The 22,010-nt window shown below is 51.7% G+C and overlaps 8 protein-coding genes across 8 annotated transcripts; 4 read left to right on the forward strand and 4 right to left on the reverse strand.

Annotated features, from left to right (window-relative positions):
• Nucleotides 1-475: 475 nt before the first annotated feature.
• COCVIDRAFT_110049 (hypothetical protein) lies at nt 476-3,813 on the reverse strand (the record flags this gene model as incomplete). Its single annotated transcript, XM_014697030.1, has 2 exons — nt 476-3,557; nt 3,614-3,813. The coding sequence occupies 2 exons, from the start codon at nt 3,811-3,813 to the stop codon at nt 476-478; spliced, it is 3,282 nt and encodes a 1,093-aa protein (XP_014552516.1).
• Nucleotides 3,814-5,405: 1,592 nt separating this feature from the next.
• Nucleotides 5,406-6,014, forward strand: COCVIDRAFT_110042 (hypothetical protein; the record flags this gene model as incomplete). Its single annotated transcript, XM_014697031.1, has 1 exon — nt 5,406-6,014. The coding sequence occupies one exon, from the start codon at nt 5,406-5,408 to the stop codon at nt 6,012-6,014; it is 609 nt and encodes a 202-aa protein (XP_014552517.1).
• A 491-nt stretch (nt 6,015-6,505) lies between these two features.
• On the forward strand, nt 6,506-7,466 carry COCVIDRAFT_110064 (hypothetical protein; the record flags this gene model as incomplete). Its single annotated transcript, XM_014697032.1, has 3 exons — nt 6,506-6,576; nt 6,637-7,063; nt 7,119-7,466. The coding sequence occupies 3 exons, from the start codon at nt 6,506-6,508 to the stop codon at nt 7,464-7,466; spliced, it is 846 nt and encodes a 281-aa protein (XP_014552518.1).
• A 642-nt stretch (nt 7,467-8,108) lies between these two features.
• Nucleotides 8,109-12,380, reverse strand: COCVIDRAFT_41315 (hypothetical protein; the record flags this gene model as incomplete). Its single annotated transcript, XM_014697033.1, has 12 exons — nt 8,109-8,178; nt 8,233-8,672; nt 8,759-9,273; nt 9,328-9,406; nt 9,456-9,594; nt 9,651-9,708; nt 9,778-9,883; nt 10,242-10,306; nt 10,713-11,496; nt 11,559-12,024; nt 12,056-12,199; nt 12,250-12,380. The coding sequence occupies 12 exons, from the start codon at nt 12,378-12,380 to the stop codon at nt 8,109-8,111; spliced, it is 2,997 nt and encodes a 998-aa protein (XP_014552519.1).
• A 597-nt stretch (nt 12,381-12,977) lies between these two features.
• On the forward strand, nt 12,978-14,224 carry COCVIDRAFT_41316 (hypothetical protein; the record flags this gene model as incomplete). The annotated part of the gene is made up of 3 exons (XM_014697034.1): nt 12,978-13,433; nt 13,474-13,628; nt 13,678-14,224. 3 exons carry the CDS (start codon nt 12,978-12,980, stop codon nt 14,222-14,224), a joined length of 1,158 nt encoding a protein of 385 aa, XP_014552520.1.
• Nucleotides 14,225-15,693: 1,469 nt separating this feature from the next.
• On the reverse strand, nt 15,694-15,909 carry COCVIDRAFT_110105 (hypothetical protein; the record flags this gene model as incomplete). Its single annotated transcript, XM_014697035.1, has 1 exon — nt 15,694-15,909. A coding segment is annotated over one exon (216 nt), but the record flags the coding sequence as incomplete, so codon positions are not given.
• Nucleotides 15,910-16,315: 406 nt separating this feature from the next.
• Nucleotides 16,316-19,525, forward strand: COCVIDRAFT_30102 (hypothetical protein; the record flags this gene model as incomplete). The annotated part of the gene is made up of 1 exon (XM_014697036.1): nt 16,316-19,525. The coding sequence occupies one exon, from the start codon at nt 16,316-16,318 to the stop codon at nt 19,523-19,525; it is 3,210 nt and encodes a 1,069-aa protein (XP_014552522.1).
• An 888-nt stretch (nt 19,526-20,413) lies between these two features.
• On the reverse strand, nt 20,414-21,640 carry COCVIDRAFT_19413 (hypothetical protein; the record flags this gene model as incomplete). The annotated part of the gene is made up of 2 exons (XM_014697019.1): nt 20,414-21,424; nt 21,479-21,640. The coding sequence occupies 2 exons, from the start codon at nt 21,638-21,640 to the stop codon at nt 20,414-20,416; spliced, it is 1,173 nt and encodes a 390-aa protein (XP_014552505.1).
• Nucleotides 21,641-22,010: the final 370 nt, after the last annotated feature.

The following is a 22,010-nucleotide window of genomic DNA, read 5'->3' on the forward strand; positions in this document are numbered from 1 at the left end:
ATCTAAATACTATTAAAACCTCACGTCTTGTTCTCTCTCTCTCTCTCTCTTTCTTTCATATCTTCGAACCCAAGACAAAACACAAGGCAAAGAAACACACTTTTTGTTTTTTTGCACAGTCGACCTCGTAAAAAGCGGTGTTGAATTGGTCTTTCGCGATCATCTATCTGTACGTAGCATGTGTTGCAATACGCAAAAAAGCTATCTTGGCTGGTTATGTGGTATCCTGATATAATGCAAAAAGATTCTAGATTAAAAGGCTCGGGAGAAGGGAGGGGATGGAGGGGAAATAAAACTAGTTAAAAAAAGAACAAGGGTGTACTTAAGAACACAGCAACAACAACAACAGCAAGCCGTTAGCGCCTGTTCCAAGCGTACGCCTTTGCCCTAAAGCGCAATATCTCCCCAACGTGGTAGCGACTGTTAAAAGCGGCTGGTCCAGGCAATATGTGGGTTTTCTGTTTCTTTTTATCAATCACACCCTATCCTCTGCAAAATCAAGAACCTCGCAGTCATCTTCGAAGAAACCTTCTTCACCGCCGTTGATGCCATCTTTCTTGATTCGTCGTCGTCTGGTAGTCACGACAACTTGTTCTACCTCTTCTTCGCCATCTCGCAGCACAAGCTTGTTCTCAATCCTGGCAGCAACTCCAGTGATATCGTCTTCGCCCGAGTCGTAGGCTGGCGCCACAGGCGAGGAGAGTCGTGTCGCCTCTACGCTTTCACCAAATAGCCAGGGTGATGAGTCGTCGTGGTGGAGGTCCGAGACCAGTTCGGGAAGTGTTGGCTGGTACTCACTGGCGCTGCCATGAACCTCTGATACCTGCCTTGCGTAAACAAACCTCGTCACGCGCTTGTCCGTATAGAAAGGCTGGTAAGGCGGGTTGGTCTCAATCTCGGAGAAACTGAGCGGCGCAAGAGTCGGCCCGGCAGGTTTGCGACATGGCAAGCTTCGTGGCAACCAGTCTCCATAGCACTCCTGGCTTGGCTCTGGGTCTCCAGGTTGCGGCATAATCTGCTCTGTGACCGCCGGTGGGAGAGATATGTCTGGAATGGGAGCTAGCCCAAACTCTACGGCTTTCTTCTTGGTGATTGTGGCCGTGTTGCCCGATTTCCCTTTGCCGGCAGCAGGTCGCATCTGGACCCGCCAGATCTGAAGTACACCGCCAGAGACCAATGCGATTGAGCCACGACCCCTTCCAGACAACCAACGAACACTGTAGGGTTTGATACCGCTGGAAGAGGATGGGAGCGTCAGTTTATTGTCACCCGCATGCCGAATGTTGTTAATCGACTTGCCCACCCCAGCGGCTACAGCTTTGCCAGATTTGGCGCTCACAACAGGTGTTACAGCAAGACCACTGAGACTGAAACGTGAACCACTGTTGGTTCTTGTCCGCACAGCATCAAACCAGGGCCTGGCGCTATTGATGGCTTGCATTGCTGAGTTGACTGCGCCAGTAGATCCGTTGGGAGGAGTGGATTCCTTAGGCTGAGCTGGCTGGGCCACTGGTCGAGTCCGCCTAGCAGGTGGCCATTGGAATGCGGATGCCGGCATAGGAAACATGTGCACCGTTCCTTTGTCGGTAATCACTGCCAACCTGTCGGCTCTAGGAGCAGACCATACTACATCAATGACATTCGCGACGGTCATGCGGGTGAATCGAGCAACCTGCCGAACATGCGGTCCTATAGGCTGCTCCCTCACTGTCTTGCGCGCTCGTCGGAAATGCATACGCTTCAGATCCCAAACGTCTTGATAGTCACCCTTCTTGCTCACCGACATGAGCATCAGACCGCTAGGGGAAAAGGAAAGAAAGCTACATCCCAAGGCGGCTGGGACAGTTGCAACAGGCTGGAGAGCACTCTTGCTTCTGGTCTCTTCTGCATCTAGCAGTTTTTGTAGATCAAAGACTGAGATGACAGCGGCTTCTTGCCTGGGTTGAGCCTGGCTGTAGCCGTGTGTAGGTGGAAAGTAGTGCTGCATTGGATCTTGGTTGTGCGAGACACCATTGCCTTGCTGGCCCTTGTTCATGTAGCTTTTGATCGCCTGCATTCCCTTTTCAGTAGCCCAGCGTGCGCCTTTGATAGCAACTTGGGTTCCTTCACGGGTAAGTCTGTCGATCAAGCCTGCCTCGTTAGGTGCATCGACAGCACAATTGGGCAATGGTTGAGGCGGCACACTATGATGTGCGAGACCCGGAGCACGCTCGTAGTAGGGCGATGTCAATGCTACCCCGTTAACGGGGTAGAGCGAGCTTGATGCCGGTGGAGAGAGGGCAAGCCAGCGATCGGAGAGCGAGAAGACCGGTAAGCCATACTTATCCGGTGGAGTTTCGTCGTGGCTTCCATCGGCGGCACTGGAGCCATTTGAATGCACAGCTCGTTCACGATTCTGGACAGAGGTCCACAGCTTGCCAATGCAGCGGAAACGCTCGGCATACTCGAAGTGACCTTCTATGTAAGGAGCGAAGATGAACACCTCGCCACTTGCGCCAGAAGCAACCACGACAAACTTTCCCTTTGCGTCCACGACCAGGTCGCCTACAGGCGGTGGTGGCTGGAACATGGGGCTGTCGATTGGACTGGTAAGGGGGGTCGTTGGCGTTCTGTATAGGACAGCCAACCTCCGTCTCTCCTTGAGGGAATAAACCTCAACGGTAGTCTGATAACCGCTGATCTGTCCATTTTCATGGTTTCCGTGTCGTGAAGATGGCCTGCTGGGCGAATCGGAAGCCGAGTCATCGGCGACCGAAGAGGAGCCACTTGCACTGCTATTCTGGCTGTCCTTGATGACTGGACCGTGCAGAATCAGTGCAACAAGTGGGCGGGAGGCAGCCAGCGGATCTCTCCGCGATGACCAGGGCAGAATCTTTGCGCCTATTACGGCGCCCCGCAGGCCTTCCAGGCGACCTACAATGTCCATCTTGCTCTTTTCGACGCGAAAGACATCGAGACCGCCTTGACATCCGACGAGCAGGACATTCTCAGCAGAGCGAGCTGCTTCGTCCCCGGCCGTGGACAGTGTGTCGAAGCCACAGAAGCAGCCGCCTTGGCCAGGCTGGAGGCCGCTACTCGGGGCGCTTAGGAAGTCAAGGTTGGGCAGGCCGTAGTAGTGGGCTTGTGGCTGGTGAGGCAGCGGGGGGTTGGGAACAAACTGGTGCGAAGGAGTGCGACCGCTTTGCGAGTAGATGGAGGCCCTACGGTCGCTGCCCGGCGAGTGTTGCATCCTTCCACCAAAGGTTGTGTATTGGTTAGGATGGCTTAGGGGCCGTGGTCCAGGCGGCGAGTTGGACATGGCTTGGTGTTGGTATAGGCCTTCTCGGCCACTGGGCGAGTTGTGGAAGGTGGGTGGAGAGCCTGCAATAGCTATGGCGCCATTACCTGGGGAGCCTTGGTGTGGGAAGAAGGGTACCGACTTGGCCCACTCGGTAGTGTACTGGGCGGCAGTGTTTCGCGTGGCACCGATGGCCGACAGCAAGGGGGAAGCGGTGGCATTGTAGTTTGTTGGTGGAGAGGTGGAGGACAGGCGCTTTGCAGACGAGGGAGAGGTTGTTCTGGGGAGGTGGTGAGTCACTGACACAGGGGCGGATCAACAAGGGAAGTCACGTACACTTGTCTGGGATAGATGCGCGTAACCCGTTCACCCTGCCTATTTCTTCTTCCCAGCTCATGTCTCGAGGAGTTGCGACCACGCGCGTGAGGGCTGTCGTGCTGCTTGCTGGGCTTGGGCTGGTGCTTGTGCAGGTAGGTGAGGTTTGAAACAGGCTTCGTATGCGTCTGGTCGGCAACGGTGTCGGGCGATGAGCTCATTCAACCTGCTAGAGAGGCGTGTGGAAGAGTGTATGGGGAGCGCTAGCTCGGTGGTAGAGGGTGGGCGAGTGTGTGTGTGTCGTGTTTGGTGGAGGAGAGTTGGTCGAGGGAAGCAACGGGTGCAGGCGGCAGGCCAGGGCGTGGGGATGAAGGCTAAACGGAGGCGGTTGCGTCATGTGCAGCCGTGACTGGCGACTCGTGCGGGTGCAAGTCGCGTGCGTGCACAGCAAGACAGGCGTACAGCGGTGCAGCGGTGTTATGGCGGCACAGGAGCCCTGGATGCTGACTCGGGCTGTGCTGGCGTTGAGGTGGATGTATGTGGAATGCTATCTATCTATCAGCAGCTACTATCGCCAGACGGCGGGGGTGCTCCTTCACACGGCACGCAGGCTGGGGGCGCACCTCAAATAGCTCAACAGGACAACAGGCGTTTGCAAGACTGTTGACGGCGGGCGATAGCCGACGGCGACCTTTGTTCCCAACCCGCAGTTGTTGAGGCGTTGTATATGCAAGCCGTCGTCAGTAGTCATACTTGCGGCGGCGGCTACTACGCTGTCGCGGTCGGTCAAGGCCAAGGTACCGAGGGGCAGTCGAGAGCTTCTGCAGGGTGGTGCATGTGCATGCCGCACCCGCACCCTTCTATTCGCTCCCTCGACCCTTGGCTTGGCTGCATCCACTCGTCCTGCATGGCAATACGTGTGTAGGACTGTGTATGCTATGTATTGCCTTGTTTGGCCTCTTGCTCGTGACCTGCGCTGCTCACTCCGACGCCGGCTGATGCCTCAGCACCACATGACGATGATGTGTAGAGTACAGTACAGTACGTACTGTAAATGCATATGGCATTGTCAGCTGTAGTCACGTGTCTTCAGCGCATACTACTGGAACTACTACTATGGAACATGTATGCATCCCTGTCTCGATCGCGTCTCAAGAATCCGTCATGATACAAGTGTTGGCCTTGTTCTTGTGACTATGCTGTTGGCGTGTCCATCTACACGCTAGTGGCCTTGTATTGCGCATAGACGTCTCCTTATCAATAAGCTCCTCTTAGCCCGAGGTTATCCGTAGCCATCCTACTAACTATCCGTGGCTAAGTCACATGTGGCTGGGCTGTCGTGGCTCATCAATGTGTGGCTGCATCAGTTGTGGCTATACAATCTGTGGCTGAACAGTCTGTCTGCAGGCTTATCGATAACAATCCCTCGGGTTGACCGACCCCCAGCGTAGTCTACACTACACCTCTTCTTCCACTCTTCATCTCCTGCCTCTCCAATCGTATTCTTTGCAGTGCGTTTCATGTCATCGACTCTCGCCTATGCAGATCTGTTTTCTTTCTTCTTGACACGCACGCGACATGCCAGTGCAATGTAGACGGACCAATGCTCCTGATGCAGTATAGAGCCGGCCACTACGTGCTTATATACGCAAGCGAGCAATCTCAGAACTGTAACCGAGCAATCTCGCCAATGTAACCGACCCTGTCTGCAGCCGCCATCGAGCGCCCCACCCTCGTAAAGACGTTGAAAAGTACTTGATTCCGTCTGATCCCGTCTTCTGGTAGACAAAAAAGGCCAAATTGTTCTCTCGTCATGTTCAAGTCCACTCTCGCCAGCGCCCTTTACTGCTCCTTCCTCTATGCAAGCCCTGCCTTTTCAGAGTACACCAATCTTCCAGATGTCAAACCAGGCGTCTTCGAGGCGGGCACCCGCATAGAAATCCACAACACTAACTTCGATGCCGTCTGGGACCTGCTCACCGACTTCCCCAACTACGCCGCCTGGAATCCATTCGTCCGCTATGCAGTCGTCACCTCACCACTTAACATCACACTGCCTGAACAACGGCCTGTCGAGGGCAAGAATCTCTTTTTCCGCGTTCAGATCCCCTCGCTTCCACTGCCCGTAAACAAGGACACTCCCGACAACCCTCTACACACGCAAACATCACAAGAGATCGTTACAGCTGTACAACGCGACCTGGGAAGGCTAGCCTGGGCGTACTGGCCACCTTCGGTCATGCTGAGTGCTGAAAGGTGGCAGGCTATTACTGATTATGGCAATGGAACCGTGTTGTATGAGAGCAGGGAAGTTTTCGGTGGGCCTCTGGCTTATGTTGTCAAAACCACCATGGGAGAGGCCTTACAAGCCTCATTCGTAGGTCAGGGAGAGGGAATCAAGCTGTACCTTGAAAGCCGGTGAGACTGCGCTTTAGCCTCGGAACATGGTAGACCACAGTGGCGTTGAAAAATGATTTCTTATTAGAATAATACGAGGTGAAGTTGAGATTAAAACTAGACGGTTATTGGTGCAACAGAGTCAGTATGCAGATGTCACTGTATTTAGTAGCGAGCCGTTGCATGCAAGACAGCGGCGGGTTCATCCACACACATGCATAGCCCACCCGCTCGGAACATGGGCCAATCCCGGTCACCCACCCACCGCGTCGCTATCGCAATCGCACATGGCCTGTACACGCCGCAGCATCAGGTGCGCCCGCTTAACAATGACGTTATTTTGCGACTGTCGCTGAAACCCCTCGTGCTTTTTCTTCTCTTCTGCCATTCTGCACGTTTCTGTCGTATGTTGGCGCCACACTAGACACTGGCAGCGCCGCCTATGCCGTCCACTCGCTCTCGTCATCGCTTATCTTCCTGTCGCAATCGCGAGGTACTCTGGCTGCCATCATAACCATGAACCCCGAGCTCGAGGCTTTTGCGCGAGCCATATCGCGTGTCCTGGGCTGGGCCTACTTTCTTGCTTGGTGTGTTCCTTTCTCTGGCTCTGGGTCCTTCTTATCTCGCATGCTGACTCTCCTATTCAGGTCCTTGTCCTTCTACCCTCAACCCATATCCAACTACATCCGCAAATCCACACTTGGCCTTGCAATCGATTTTCCTACCTTGAACGTCCTCGGCTTCACCTGCTACACCATCTCCACCGCCTCGTTCCTCTACTCCCCCACCATCAAAGCACAATATGCCCAACGGCACCCCGAAGCCCCTGTTACAACGGTGCGATTCAATGATTTTCTGTTTGCTGCCCACGGCGCAGTCATGTGTTTCATCATATACAGCCAGTTTTTCGAGCCCATATGGGGGTTTGAAGTGGGCAAGAGGCAGAAAGTGAGCCGCGTTGTGTTTACCGTCTGGTGGGCATGCGTCGCTGCCATATTTGCAGTTGTACTGCTAGTCCGCTTCAAAGGGCAGAACGGAGGCTATAACGCTGAAGGATGGGCGTGGATCGATGTCGTAAGCTCGTCTTTATTGCATTGTGATTGCCCACTACTAACGACACCCTATCTAGATCTACACTCTTGGCTACGTCAAACTCCTTACTGTTTTTCTCAAATATATACCACAAGCATGGGTCAACTACAAACGCAAGTCCACCGTTGGCTGGAGCATCTATCCCATGCTACTGGACTTTGCCGGTGGCTGGCTGTCACTTGCACAGCTGTGCATCGACTCTGCGCTGGAAAACGACTGGAGCGGTGTCACTGGCAATCCAGTCAAGTTTGGCCTTGGTAACATTACCATCGTCTTTGACATCATCTTCATGGTGCAACATTACATCCTGTATCGGCATGCCTCTGAGGAAAAGGTCGAGGACGAAGAGGAGTCTGAGGCGCTAGTCGGGGCCATGCGAGATTAGGAGCTTCACCTGCATAGCTACTAGTCCTCCCCTTTGCCCTAGGACCATGCCTATCATGCACAGCCGAACCAAAGTCCGGATACCACGTGGATGAACCCCATCCCAAAATTTTAGATTAGACCCGAACAAGACGCGCTACCCTTTGTTGTGGACAACACCTTTTTGGCGCTATTGAATCTATTCCAATTTAGACGAGCATGTCTTGTTGCCATGTATTGGTTCCAACGCCACGATCACGATTGTGTGCTGTACAATTTCTGCGCTTTGGCCATTGGTACTATGATTGTGCAAGCCGCTTGCCCCTGGAGCTAGGAGGACTGGATACCACGCCTGTGCGTACGGACTTTTCTCGTTGATACTCACTTGATGTGTAATCGACACAGAAGCCCATATTGCCGACTACAGCTGTCCCAGGGCCTTGGGTGAAGAACAAGGTCACGTGATTATCCGAACAGATTCCTTTCGGCTCAAAAACAGTGAGGAATAAACCAACCGCCCATATTGCCATGATATCTATCAATTTACTCTATCATCTTATCTTTACGCTCATCAAACAGAAGCATCGCTATTTTTTTTCACCATCCACCCGCCAGCTATACACATCGCTCAGTACCATGTTTCCAAACCGAAAAAAAACACCATTCAAGTCCCTTTTCTAAAGCCAAGATCCGCATCGACATCCGATCCAGCTTCCTCGCCTCCAGCACTACTACTACTCTGAGAAACATACTGCCCCTCCTCCCGCGCCTCGCTCCTCTGCCCCAACTCCCTCAAATGCAGCGCGCGCGTCGTCAACGCCGTAACAATCATCATAAAACTCAAGCACGCGGCCGTAATAAAGCCCTTGTGGTACCTCGGCTGCTCGACCTGCTTCCACACGACGAGTGGCAACCACGCCTGAACCACGTATGCCATTTCGTTCATAGAAGCCACCACAATGGCGCGCTCCTCGTTGTCATGCGTGCATATTTCGTGTGCCCAGGCGTAGCAGAGGCCGGAGATGCCGCCGCCGAAGCCCGTTAGGATGTAGCAGGCCCACTTCCATTTGATGGGTATGTCCCAGATGGCGAGGCTTACGTAGCACATTATGTTTACGCAGCCGCCGAAGACTATGGGCTGCCAGCGCGAGCCTTTGAGGATGCTGTCGCTGGTCCAGGCGTAGAGGAGGGTGGTTACGACTTGGACGGCGTTGGTAACTGTTGGGTACTGTTGGTGTTTGGAATTAGCATTTCAAGTCGTTATTTTATATCAAGAATGGAGAGATGATAGGGGAGGAGGGGGAAAGAACATACCGTGTTGATCTGAGTAATGGTATACTTTGGATGCTTACTCGACTTGAGAAACTGCTGGAACACAGGCTGCGCGCCCGAGTTACCGTTGTTGAAAAAGATGTAAAGGAACACGAGGGCGTAAATATGCCAGGACGTAAAGATCTTCCAGATCTTAGCTCGAGTATAGGGCTGTCGTTTTTGGCGGCCCTCGCGCTGCATGCGCTCCTGTGCGAACTTGACTTCCTCTTTTGTCAGGTAAAAGGGTTTGGAGATTTCGGGGAGGTCGGGCAGAAAGAAGAAGCCCATGAGGGCAATGGGGATGGAGATGATGCCGTCGACGATGAAGAGCCATTGCCAGCCTCTGAAGCCGCCTTTGCCGTCGAGTCTGTAGACGCCGGACATGAGGTAGCCTGAGAACATGGTTGCGATTGCGCCACTGGTGTGGAAGATGCAGGAGCGCTTGGCGAGTTCTTCTTTGCGGTACCATGACCCGATTATGTATTGCATGCCAGGATAGAAAGTAGATTCGGCGAGACCTGGGGTAAAGTCAGCTAGGAATGTTTTTTTTGTCATGGTGATTTAGATCTTACCGATGAGAAATCGTAAAGCGTAGATTGTTTCTGCGTTCTTGGCGCGACAGAGACAGAACGTCAGGACTGCCCATGTGAGCTGTCACTGTTAGCACATGAGACTTGCACAGGGCATAGTTCCAACGTACCTCCATGGCGGGAATCCAAATCGACGGTCGAACACGGGTCAAGATGATGTTACTCGGTATCTCCCCGATAACGTATCCCACCGTCCAGCAAGTCTGCATGTAATTAAGTTGATTGCCATATAACCCAAGATCCTCTTTCCTAGCATAGATATCAGCAAACGAAGACCTCTAATCAAAGCAAATTCCGCAACCTACATTCCAGACACAAAAGCACTGTTGATATTCATCTGATCAAGATACTTGATGAAATAACCTATCCAAAACAAAGTCAGTTCCGAGGTTCTTTTCCTCAAACAGAGATACAAGAAGCAAATAAACATACCCAACGACGCAAAAGTCAACAACGCAGCATCAAGCTTAAACATAAACCATCGTTCCTCCTTTGGCTTGTCGAGTGTATCCCATAGGTAATAATACCATTTATGCGGCTTGGCCGTTACTTCCTCGTCAGACCGGACGGTATGCGAAGCAGGCACCAAAGTGGCCGAGACATCTTGGGGGACTCCCATAGTCGCAGCAGCAATCAGAAGAGAATATTCAGCGTGCTCAAAGAAAAAAAAGTAGCTTTGTATCACTGGGAAAGTAAAAGCAACCAGCTCTGCTTTTATCAAGCTACCTCCCAAGGGTCTAGGCTTGGGCGTAACCAAGCCTCCGCAAGAACATCGGCTTTTTTTTCTTTCTTCAATTACCGCCTAGAATTCATGGCAGGCGCGGCCCGCTGGCGAAACTGGGGGTGGGTTGCATGTCGCTTCGATGCGAGACCGTGAGGCAAAAAAGGCGACATACTGGGGACGAAATGTCGACATTGACAGGGGGGGTTTCGATGGCTGCGTGGGAAATAGTTTCTGGGACTGGAAAGCGCTAATCACTTCCCCCCAGTTACATTCTTCAGGTTGCAACACCTTTGGGCCTCGGGTTAAGATATCCGGAATTGTGCTACGATTTTTCGTGTGTGGATTTCGTGGGATCGAAACTCCGTGGTTGCATGAAGAGGACGTGGGTTGGTGGTCACATGTTGGCGTCATTGAGTAGCCGGATGGCGTGCCTGAGGAGAAAGATAAGGCATCTCGTACAGGGCGTGGATTTTACGGTATTGGCTCAACAGAATAGTGCGTGTTCAGATGGATGTAACGGCAGTTGAAGGAGGGTCTGAATGTCTGTTGTGGCTTTTTGACGAGTCAGTTGGGTTTGAATGGGATGTTGTGTATTGTATATTAAGAGTCACGTGATATAATCCATTCTAAGTCTGCTACAGACATGTTGCTTCAAGCCTCTTTTCCAAGACCGGCGTGGTGAAAAATGCCTTCATCCTTGCCACGATTTCTGCTTTTAGACTGAGCCATTGACTGCTGTGCCCATTGAGCTTGGTTTTGCCCGTCTTCTCCAAATCAGCATTGACCCAGGCTAAAAGGTCATTGACGTATTCTGCCTCTTGATCCCGTAGACTGTGGAAGTCTTTGCCGTAGCCTTTTGTCTTTATTCTCTCGTTGTACTCGGACCGCATGGCTTCTTGGCTTGGAAGCTTCGCCTGACCAGAGAGCACCTTGGCAACGGCCATGGCTTGGAACTCGAACAGGGAGAAGGTGGCAGTGAAGAAAGGAACACCAACGAACACAAGCGTAGGATCATTGATGTAGAAAATGTCTTTGTGTAAATTGTGGAATTGTGTTCCGTCCGTCACCAACAGTGTATCGTCTGCCTTGTCGACCGGCGTGTCGTCCGAATGAAGTTGCGGCAAAAACGGCAATGTAAGGTGGTATCCTGTGCAGAGTATAACATGGTGAATGTCACAGATTTTCTTTCCTGATTTGAGAGTCACTGTGCCTGGTATGGCTTCTGATGGGCCTAAGGGCTTCGATTCATCCGCGCTGGGCGCATCGTACGACACTACCTCGTCGACCCGGTAGGCATTTTCGGGAAGCATTGCTGGAGGAAGATCGAATTTGCCGTTCCTTTGGCTTTGGATAATCTTGTTGGCGTATGGGCTGAGCTCACGCGCAATATCCGTTGCTGAGACGCTTCCACCAACAAGCAGATAATTCTGTTAAAGTGTTAATCTGAGTATCTTCTAAGGATCCTTTCTCTAGCATATTCAATTTATACCTTGTTTTCAGCATTTTCAGGCTTTCTATAGCGCTTCGAATGTTCTACCCTATCTGGCCATCTCTTCTTCCAGTCGACCAAACCAGGGGTATCTGGAACTCTTGGTGCATGGTAATGTCCTGAAGCAACGACTACAGCGTCGAATTTCTGTACGCATGTCAGAATCATGGTTTTTATGGTCATGGAAGCACTAACCTGAGTAGAAGTGTTCCACGTTTCCACACCTGTACTATCTGTCTGCAGAGTCGTCGTCTCAACTGACCATGAATCGCCATCTTTCCAGACATTTTTTACATTCGTATCATACTGTGTAGCTTCGTGTACTCCTGTCACAATGGCAGTGTCCTGTATATAATCTGCTAAAACATTGTGCGTCACATAGTCCTCAGTTCCAGGCGGAAACTTGTTCAATGTGGTCTCTAGTAAGCGGGTGCTTACATTGTTTTTCAAGCCGATATAGCATGGACTAATTCCAGTCAGTCTTGGAGTACACATACTCTTCAAATATCTGAACTTGCCCTGGTGGTGCATGGATCCGCCTTTGCACATCTTCTGACTCTTCACTTGCGTATGCACTGCCAGTCTTCGAAATTGGCACTCCTGAATACAATGGCTCAAGAGGCTTTCGCTCGTCGTACAGCCTTCTATGAGGTGAGTATATAGTATATTTTGGTATGATTGGGAAAGCTACCATATGCCTCCTGCAGCACTACTTCGCTCAAAGACGGTGACATCGATGTCTTCTTTCTTGAGGTGGGCCGCAGCAACGACACCACTGATACCTGCACCGATCACAGCGACACGTTTCGAAGGGAGAGCCATGGTGGAGATTTTGCTAAGGTGAGATAAGGACGTCGTTGGGGCTTTCCGCGATGGTTGAGCGCATTCCCTCAATTGGCCCCGGTCAGAACAGCCCCGAGACGAACCACTGCCGAACCTTATTGCAGTTCCCTGCGTTTTTTGTCCATATTGTGCAAGACTGTATTTATCAGCATATATCACGCAATGACAGAGGCGTGAAGGTTCGAGAGGCGTAGTGGTGGACATGTATGGCATCATGAACACCCACTATTGCGAGAACAACATACAGGAGGCACCGGCATACCAAACTAGAAACAAATGCAAGAGCCCACAATTTTTGTCTGAGGAACCAGGTGCGGCATCCAGTCGATAAGGTTGGAGATGTTGACTGGATATTCGTCATAATCCCCGGAATGATGTGATTGACCCCGCAACTACTCATGGGCATCGCCAGCATGCAACCACCACGCGATGTAACCGACTAGCTCCAACAGATACAGGAAACGTATTTCTAAGCTGTGAGGAGACAATGTGTGGGGAAGCAATCGGGTCGGATATAAGAAGTGATGGTATCGTGAACTATTCGCCATCATCAGCCTCATCGCAGCAATCGTCAACATGGCACCAATCGCAATCCCCGTTGCTGAACACATTAAAGAGAAGGACACTGTCCAACCAAGAAAGGATACGTTGAAACTGCCCGAGCCAGCCAGAAAGAGGCTTGAGAAGGCAGGTATCGATTTGTCCAATGGCTATCCATACAGGCCGGCGAAGCCACTTTACCTCGACGATGTGTACAAGATCAGGGACTATGATCGGGAACACATCGACCCAGGTTCCCGAGCTGACCCAGAGAAGAAGGCACTGCTCAGTGCTGCAAAAGAAATCATTCATTTGACAGCACACATCGGAACTGAGATTGTTGGACTTCAATTGAAGGATCTTACAGACCAACAGAAAGACGAGCTTGGTCTTTTGATTGCTGAGAGGAGCGTTGTATTCTTCCGCGACCAAGATCTCTCGCCTCAACAGCAAAAGAAGCTTGGAGAATACTTTGGTGAAATCGAAGTCCATGTATGTCATCCCCCCATCCTGTAGTTGAATATGCTGACAGACGGTGAAGCCGCAGGTTCCTCATGTACCAGGCGTACCAGGAATAACTGTTCTTTGGCCCGATCTCCAGGCGACGGAGATACCTGCCAGCTTCAGGAAGACTGGCGGAGCGTCCCAGTGGCACACTGACTTGGTGCACGAACGCCAACCCGCCGGGTATGTGATGATCCTCTGAGTTCAATGATCCCCTCACTGACCAGTTTAGTGTAACTCATCTGCACAACGACACCATCCCAAAGATTGGAGGTGACACTCTCTGGGCTTCAGGCTATGCTGCTTATGAGAAACTTTCCCCCGAGTTCAGGAAGATTATCGACGGCCGAGAGGCAGTGTACCGTAGCGCACACCCATATCTTGAGCGTGATAACCCCACCGCCGGTCCAAAGCATGTTGAGCGAGTTCACCCGCTGGTCCGCGTGCATCCCGCGACGGGATGGAAGGCACTTTGGGTCAACCGCGCCTTCACCGTACGCATTGTCGGATTGGACAAGGGCGAGAGCGATGCAATCCTCAACTATCTCTTTGATGTATACGAGAAGAGTGTCGATATCCAGGTCCGCTTCCGATGGACCCCAGGAACGTCGGCGCTCTGGGACAACAGAATCACTATCCACAACGCCAGTTGGGACTATGAAGGAAATGAGCCGAGGCACGGAACTAGGGTGACATCATTGGCCGAGAAGCCATTCTTCAAGGCTGATGCGCCGACGCGCAGGCAGGCATTGGGCCTTGCCGGACCTGAAGATATTTGAGAAGCATAGTCATACGTCTGGCGATGAGAAGACTGATCGCGGTGAGCTCGGAGGTTGGCGATCACAGGCGCGTCGATGCACGACAACGCTTGCGGGGTAGGCCACTCGCTACGTAGATTAGTGCACTTGTCAATGAAATCAATATTATTCTATCTGATTTTTTTGATATGGCAACTAAATGTTTCCTATAACTCAAGATGTAGAGATATCTCCCGTGGTGAAGATGGAGTTGGCTTGAAATTGATACGCAGCTTATGTTCGCTCACACGGATGCGCCATACACATGTAGAGAGAAATCAAGAAGACATGGCACATGCGGCCATAGGCAAAAAAATCAATCTGGGTCCCGTCTGCTCCCCGCACGACAAATGTTTGACCGGTAGACTAGTAGTCAGGTAGGTGATCACTGACGAATCCCTGCTGTCGTATGTTTTTGCAATTCTTTTTGCTCATCTCCGTCTGGATTATCGTGTCTGATCCTTAGTTCTTTATGCATTACTATTTTGTACTATGCAACATGTTGGGTCATTCTTTTAGGAAAAGAAGAAGATTTAGTACACTAAGTAACACACCAGGAGTATCATTTATTTTGGTCCACTTTGGTCTGATCACGTGCAATTGATAACCAACAACGACTTTGTGGATTTGAGGATTGTGATTATGATTCAAGAATGATGATAGTATGATAGACCCACTACGCATACTTTATGTGTCGAGATACATGTCTTTCATCTCATCACGTATACAACTACCTAATCACTCTTACGAAATGTACCAATGTATTCCCATCCGATCACCACAATGCACAGTCATTCTGAACTCATATCATGTTGTATCTGTGCGCCGAGGCGAGATTGCTGACTTCGATGCATCTCTTCCCAATTACCTAATTGGGCTTTGGAACTAAGCCTCGGGTACCGTTACCGAACGTGTGGTTCTTGAACTTGGTTACAAGCCTTACGCAGACAGGCCTCGTTATGGGTTGAGTCAGATTGCCCAAGTATTAGCGGTAGGGCCTGTAGCTCTAACATTGATCGCGATATCCTATTCAATCTTATTGCGGACTCGATTGATTTCAGCTAAGCGAACACGGTAATGCCAAGGAGAATAGCTGTAACGGCTCGGTTGAGGGCAGCTGGTACGTACGGCGAAGAACGGGGACTAGCTATGTCATGAACCAGCTTCGATGCAACATCCTTGGCTCTTTCCTTCCTTGGGTTGGCACTAGCGACTACGCTCCTCGGACTTGTCCGTAACCACATTCTTCGCCCGTGAAAAACCGCCACTGAGCCTCAACCCAGACTGCCTACATCCATTCCCAAACGGCTTTTTGACGTCTACACAGAAACTTAATCATGCGAAGCGCTCATTTTTCGCCGAACCACAGTCAAGCCGGACAGGTCTGCACCGGAGATATCGAAGAAGCAGATGGGCCAGCTGGCCAAGTGCCAAAATGCCGTGTACCCGTTTTACAATCGTGGACATGGCATTGCGACAAGCACCCAATGGCTACCCGTACAGCTAAGCATCGAGAGAAGTTTTCGCCTTGGCATCCGCCGCTCTCTGAATTGGAATCGACCTTGGCGTGAACCGAGCATGCTTGGCACGACGTCGTACACCGATCCCCCCACTGCTCCGCATATATGTTGCAGCCACCTGTACCCTTCTTGCCTTTTTTCTTTTCCTCGCTCTCTGAATTTTCTCTCTAACTTCCTGCTTTCTCAAAGTCTGCCTCAGCTCTTGTCCAACACACCAACTCTTTCCCAAGCTCTCTTACTACCCCAACTCATTTTCTACCACCCCAACTTGCCAATCACGGCATTGATCTAGGAGGAGTCTGCACCCCCGCCCCGTGCTGAAGTTCTCTATGTATACCACAGTCAACACCCCATCTACCAAGTTTGTCCACGCGGCCATAGTCCGCGGGGCAAGAATTCGCAGAAAATTAGACCGTTGATACTGAGCATACTCCAAATCTAACTGGTCTCGGTACCCGCATCAAAGCAATCACCCTTTTTCATTAACTGTTCAACCTTATCTTCAAAAAAAAGAAGCACAAAAAAACAATACTCAATCGTTCGGACTTGCAATATGGCGAAGAAAGCTGCCCCTCTCGAGGGGCATGTCAGTGGCCAGGCGAACAAGCCCATGTCCAAACCAGCACATAGTCTCACTATCCAAGAAGTCGTCAACGAGCTCAAGACGGAGGAATGGTCTGGTCTAGATGACAACGAAGCCAAACGCCGTGTCGATGAGTACGGAACGAACGAACTGGGAGAAGCCGAGAGCGTCTCTCCCATCAAAATTCTCGTCGCCCAAGTCGCCAACGCCATGACTCTGGTCCTGATAATGGCCATGGCTGTTAGTTTCGGTATCAAGTCGTGGATCGAAGGTGGTGTCGTAGCCTTCGTCATCGGACTCAACATCGTCGTTGGCTTCTTCCAAGAGTGGTCTGCCGAAAAGACAATGGACTCGCTTCGCTCTCTCAGCTCGCCCACTGCACGTCTCATTCGTAACGGCCAGCAGATTACGGTCCCCTCGGCTGAAGTCGTTCCTGGCGATATCATTGAAGTCAAGGTTGGTGATACGATTCCAGCCGATATGAGAGTCTTTGATGCGGTCAATTTCGAAACCGATGAGGCATTGTTGACTGGAGAGTCCCTCCCTGTACGCAAGCAAGAAGACGCTATCTTCGACGAGAACACTGGACCTGGTGACCGTCTCAATGTTGCCTATAGCTCATCTAGCGTTACAAAGGGCCGCTCCAAGGGCATCGTCTTCGCCACTGGCGCATATACGGAGATTGGTGCCATCGCTGCTCAGCTCCGCGAAACGCAGTCCAAGGTTCGACCCGTCAAGCGCAAGGAGAATGGAAAAGCAAAGCCCCATCGCTATCTCGAGGCATACACGCTCACCACAACCGACGCTATTGGACGTTTCCTGGGGCTCAATGTTGGAACTCCTCTCCAGAAGAAGCTGTCCAAGCTCGCTGTCTTGCTCTTCTTCATCGCCGTCATTTGCGCCATCATTGTCCTAGCAGCCAACAAGTTTAGCAATCGTCAAGAAGTCATCATCTATGCCGTAGCAACCGGGTTATCCATGATTCCAGCCAGTCTGGTGGTGGTACTTACCATCACTATGGCTGCTGGCACAAAGTCCATGGTCCAGCGCCACGTCATTGTCCGAAACCTCAAGTCACTCGAAGCGCTCGGCGGCGTTACAGACATTTGCTCTGACAAGACTGGAACGCTGACTCAAGGTAAGATGATTGCTCGTGGTGCGTGGATCCCCGGCGTTGGAACGTACACTATCGAAGACTCGACCGCCCCTCAAGACCCTACTGCCGGCAATGTTCGTTTCGGTGGAGCGTCCCCTGCCAAGATGAATCTCAAGGCTGGCGGTGATGAATGTGGTGAACTTGTATCTGTCGACAAGCTCGAAAGCCACAACCATTCTGGGTTCGGCGAGTTCCTCAAGGTAGCGTCGCTGGCCAACTTGGCTGCTGTGAAGCAACAAAATGATGGAACCTGGGAGGCTCATGGCGATCCAACCGAAATCGCCATTCAGGTCTTCGCCTCTCGTTTCGGCATGAATCGTCTCGGCCTAACCAAGGGCGACTCTCCTCAGTGGGAAGATCTGGTCGAGCTTCCTTTCGACTCGGATGTAAAGCGCATGTCGGTCATCATGAAGCATTCCAGCGGCAACTACTCCTTCACCAAGGGCGCCGTCGAACGCGTCATCCAGAGCTGCACTACCTACCTGGCCGATGGCAAGGAAGACTCCCAGCCTGTTACTGAAGAGTTCCGCCAAGAGATTCTCTCTCATATGGAGGCTCTTGCCAGTCTCGGTCTGCGCGTACTCGCCCTCGCTAGCAAGCGGTATCCCCACGAGGTAGCAAAAGGCGCAGAAGTCGAGCGTTCCACTGTTGAATCTGAACTTGTTTTCCGCGGCCTCATCGGCCTTTACGATCCCCCTCGTCCGGAATCCGCAGTCGCTGTACGCCAGTGCCACGAGGCAGGTATCGAGGTCCATATGTTGACTGGTGATCACCCGGAAACCGCAAAGGCTATCGCAATCGAAGTCGGTATCCTGCCATCTGCCGATCGATACAGGAGAATCAGAAACGATATTGCGAGTACGCTTGTCATGACTGCCGCAGAGTTCGACAAATTGAGCGATGATGAGGTCGACAAGTTGTCTGTGTTGCCGCTCGTCGTCGCCCGGTGTGCTCCCAGCACCAAAGTCCGTATGATTGAGGCTCTGCACCGCCGCGGCCGCTTCTGCGCAATGACTGGCGATGGCGTCAATGATTCTCCTTCGCTCAAGCGCGCTGACGTGGGGATTGCTATGGGTCAAGCAGGCTCAGATGTTGCAAAGGAAGCATCCGATATCGTTCTTACCGATGATAACTTTGCCTCTATCCTCGCTGCCATCGAAGAAGGTCGCCGTATCTTTGACAATATCCAGAAGTTCGTGCTGCATGTCCTAGCAGAGAATGTGGCGCAAGCCGGTACGCTTCTTGTGGGTCTGGCATTCAAAGATCGAACTGGTTTGTCGGTGTTTCCACTCGCTCCCGTACAGGTTGTCTGGATTATCATGGCCACGTCTGGCTTGCCGGATATGGGGCTGGGATTCGAACGCGCGGTTCCGGATATCTTGCAGCGGCCTCCTCAGTCACTCAAAACGGGAATTTTCACCATGGAATTCCTGGTCGACATGGTGGTTTACGGGTTGTGGATTACGCTCCTCTGTCTCGCCAGTTTTGTCCTCGTCGTGTTTGGATTCGGTGATGGCGAGCTCGGCGATGGCTGCAATGAGACGTATTCTGAGCAGTGCGAACTTGTGTTCCGTGCCCGTGCTTGCACATTCGCCTGTCTGACGTGGTTTGCTCTCTTCCTTGCGTGGGAGATGATTGATATGCGCAGGTCCTTCTTCCGTATGCAGCCTGGCAGCAAGCGCTACTTCACCCAGTGGATGATAGATGTATGGAGGAACCAGTTCTTGTTCTGGGCTATCATCGTTGGCTTTGTCCTTCTCTTCCCGCTCATCTACATCCCAACGCTCAACACGGTCGTTTTCAAACATGCGCCCATCTCTTGGGAGTGGGGCATCGTGTTTGTTGAGACAGGCATTTTCTTTGCGGGCATCGAGTTGTGGAAGTGGTGCAAGCGTGTTTACTTCCGCCGCCAGGTAGCCAGGAGAGGAACCGGAAAGGTTGATAAGAACTTGGCGATTGAGGACCGTGTCTTTGGTCGATACTACAGTAAAGACTCGACTGGTGCTGGTGGTGAGAAGGTTTAAATAGTCTTGAAATGATCAAGGTTAGTAAGGGGAAGGGGGATGGTGACAGGAAATATCAACGATATGTTTCCCGTTACTTGAAAGTTTTCAACAACTTTTTTTTTGCCATTATGCTCAACCATGATGGTGTGGTGGAGGTTGGTACCAAATTGCAAAACAAAAGGAGGAACGTAGAAACGTATGGGAAATCATAGAAAACAAGAAAAAAAAGTGAGTTATAGCGATTAAAGAAAGTTCAACCCAATCAATCGATGTTTTCTCACCAAACCTACCTCTCTCTGCAAACATCCGTGAAATATCCGTGTGCTTCATCGTGTGAAAAAAAAACTGCTTGTCTTAATGTTTTAGTCGAAACTACACACACACATACTCCACATGCAACACCTCACGTACCCCATCACAGTAAGAGCAAATGAACCAGCGAGGAAAGAAGAAGAAAAAACGAAACAGAAAGAGAAGGGGAAAAAAATCTCTCAAAATGAACGGCGAGGCAGTGACTTAAACATAAGCACACATCCGTTTCAAGTTACTTGCATGCGGTATTTTAACCACGCAATGTAGTGTGGAAAGTGCGGCATTTTCAACGCCACGCGATCTGCGCATACAAGGGGGTGTATGCCCTCCCCCCCCTCCCATGGCTTGAAAAAGGAAGGGGGGGCAGGATGGGAAAGTAACTTTATCACTTTTGAATCGTCATTGGGTTTGAAACATGCATAATGATACTGTTATCATGATCTATCTGAGGAAAGAAAGGGCAGGCATAGTAGATACTCAAGTACAAACACCTTCTGGCCCAACCAGTGGAGATGCATTACTATACAGACGCTACATAAAGTGGGCGGTGGTGGTGGCAAGAAAAAAAAAGAAGAGGGACAGACGTGATTCTTCTTACACAACCAATCGGCCTGGCTCGACTTCGAGTACAGCCTTGACGCGCTCGAGGAAGACTTGGCCGCGCTTCTCGTCGCCCTTTGGTACGCTGATGCTGAAGATGTTGAGGGGGCTTGCGACGCCTGCTGCTCCGCTAAAGGTAGATCGCTTAGGCGGGCTGGGCTTCTTGCCGGCGAGAATATCCAAAATGTCGGACTTCTTTGGCGCAGGGGGCTGAGCAGAGAGATTGGTGGGGGGAAGTGCGGTTATTTGGGGGAAGAAGTTGCCCTGGGAGTACTTTGCGGAGACCTTGTCGAGACCAAGGACAGCGTTGAAGAGCTCGTCTGCTGATGGCTTGGCCGTCTTGGACTTGGGAAGATCTTCGTTCGCGAGCTCGGCTGCACGAGCGACAAAGGTGGATAGGGGGAGGAAGACGCCTATTGAGTCCTTGACGCGCTTTTGGCACTCCATGACGGCTTTCAGAGAGATGGGCATGGCCAGCTCAACGGGCAAGTCCTCGACAACCTTGGGTGCTTCAGCTGCAGGCTTCTTTGGTGCCTCCTTCTTGGCCATGGGCTTGATGTTGCTCAGGTCAAGGTGGGAAAGCTTGGAGAAGCGACCGGCGAGTTCTGATGGGTAGGACTTCTCAATCTTGCCAATGTATGCTAGCACATCTCCCTTGAGTAGCCTGCCGTTGGGTCCAGTAGCGGGAATCTTGTCGGCTTCCTCCTTGGGCAGACCGTTTACTTCCAAGAGATGCTGTACAGAGGGGTATAGTGGGTAGGTCTGCTTTGTAGCCTTGGCGCTCGAGGCCTTGCTTGAAGCGTCCGACTTTGCGGGTGGTGCAGATGTCCGCTCCTCCTTGGGTACTGGCGCAGATTGCTTGGGTTGTTCCTTGGGGGCCTCGGCCTCCTTCTTTGGCGCGGGGCTGTCTTCGGCGGGCATCTCGAGCGAACTCAAGTCGTCTCCAGGCTCCGCGGTGACGGCTATCCGTGTGCCAACCTTGACTGCCTTTGATCCATCTCCGACCTGTATTGGCTGTTAATTTCCGACTAGCTATCCCAGCCTTTCCCGTACACATACGGTGATCTTTGCCAGAATACCATCATCCTGAGCCTCGACGTCCATCTGTGCCTTATCGGTCTCGATCTCGAGCAGGACATCGCCGGCGGAGAATGAATCGCCCTCCTTGATCTTCCAGGTCGCAATATTGCCCTCGGTCATTGTCGGGGAAAGGGCAGGCATGTTGAAGTTTTGTGCGGCGAGTGAAGCCGGGCTCGAATGAAGGCCTGTATCCCATTCCCGTGAGCATTCTATATTCCCCGTGGTGTAAGGATTCTTTCTTACCTCTCCGAGCACCATGGCTGCGCAACTGCTGTGAGGCAGCGCGTGCCGAAACCCTACATGCTGCGGCGAGCGAAGCCATGGGAAGTCAATTGGCCGGTTGTGTGTGTGGAGAGTTGGCAGGCGGTCGGACGTCGCTGATGAGAAATGTTGAGCGCGGGATGAGCTTCGGAGGTGTCGAGCGGGCGCGCTTGGACCGCCCGTTTTTGCTGGGTTACATTTTCTACAAACCATCGGAACACCAGAATCCCACGGTTGCAAAGCCGCTCAT

This window comes from Bipolaris victoriae, assembly GCF_000527765.1.
Source record: "Bipolaris victoriae FI3 unplaced genomic scaffold scaffold_107, whole genome shotgun sequence".
Taxonomy (NCBI): Eukaryota; Fungi; Ascomycota; class Dothideomycetes; order Pleosporales; family Pleosporaceae; genus Bipolaris; species Bipolaris victoriae.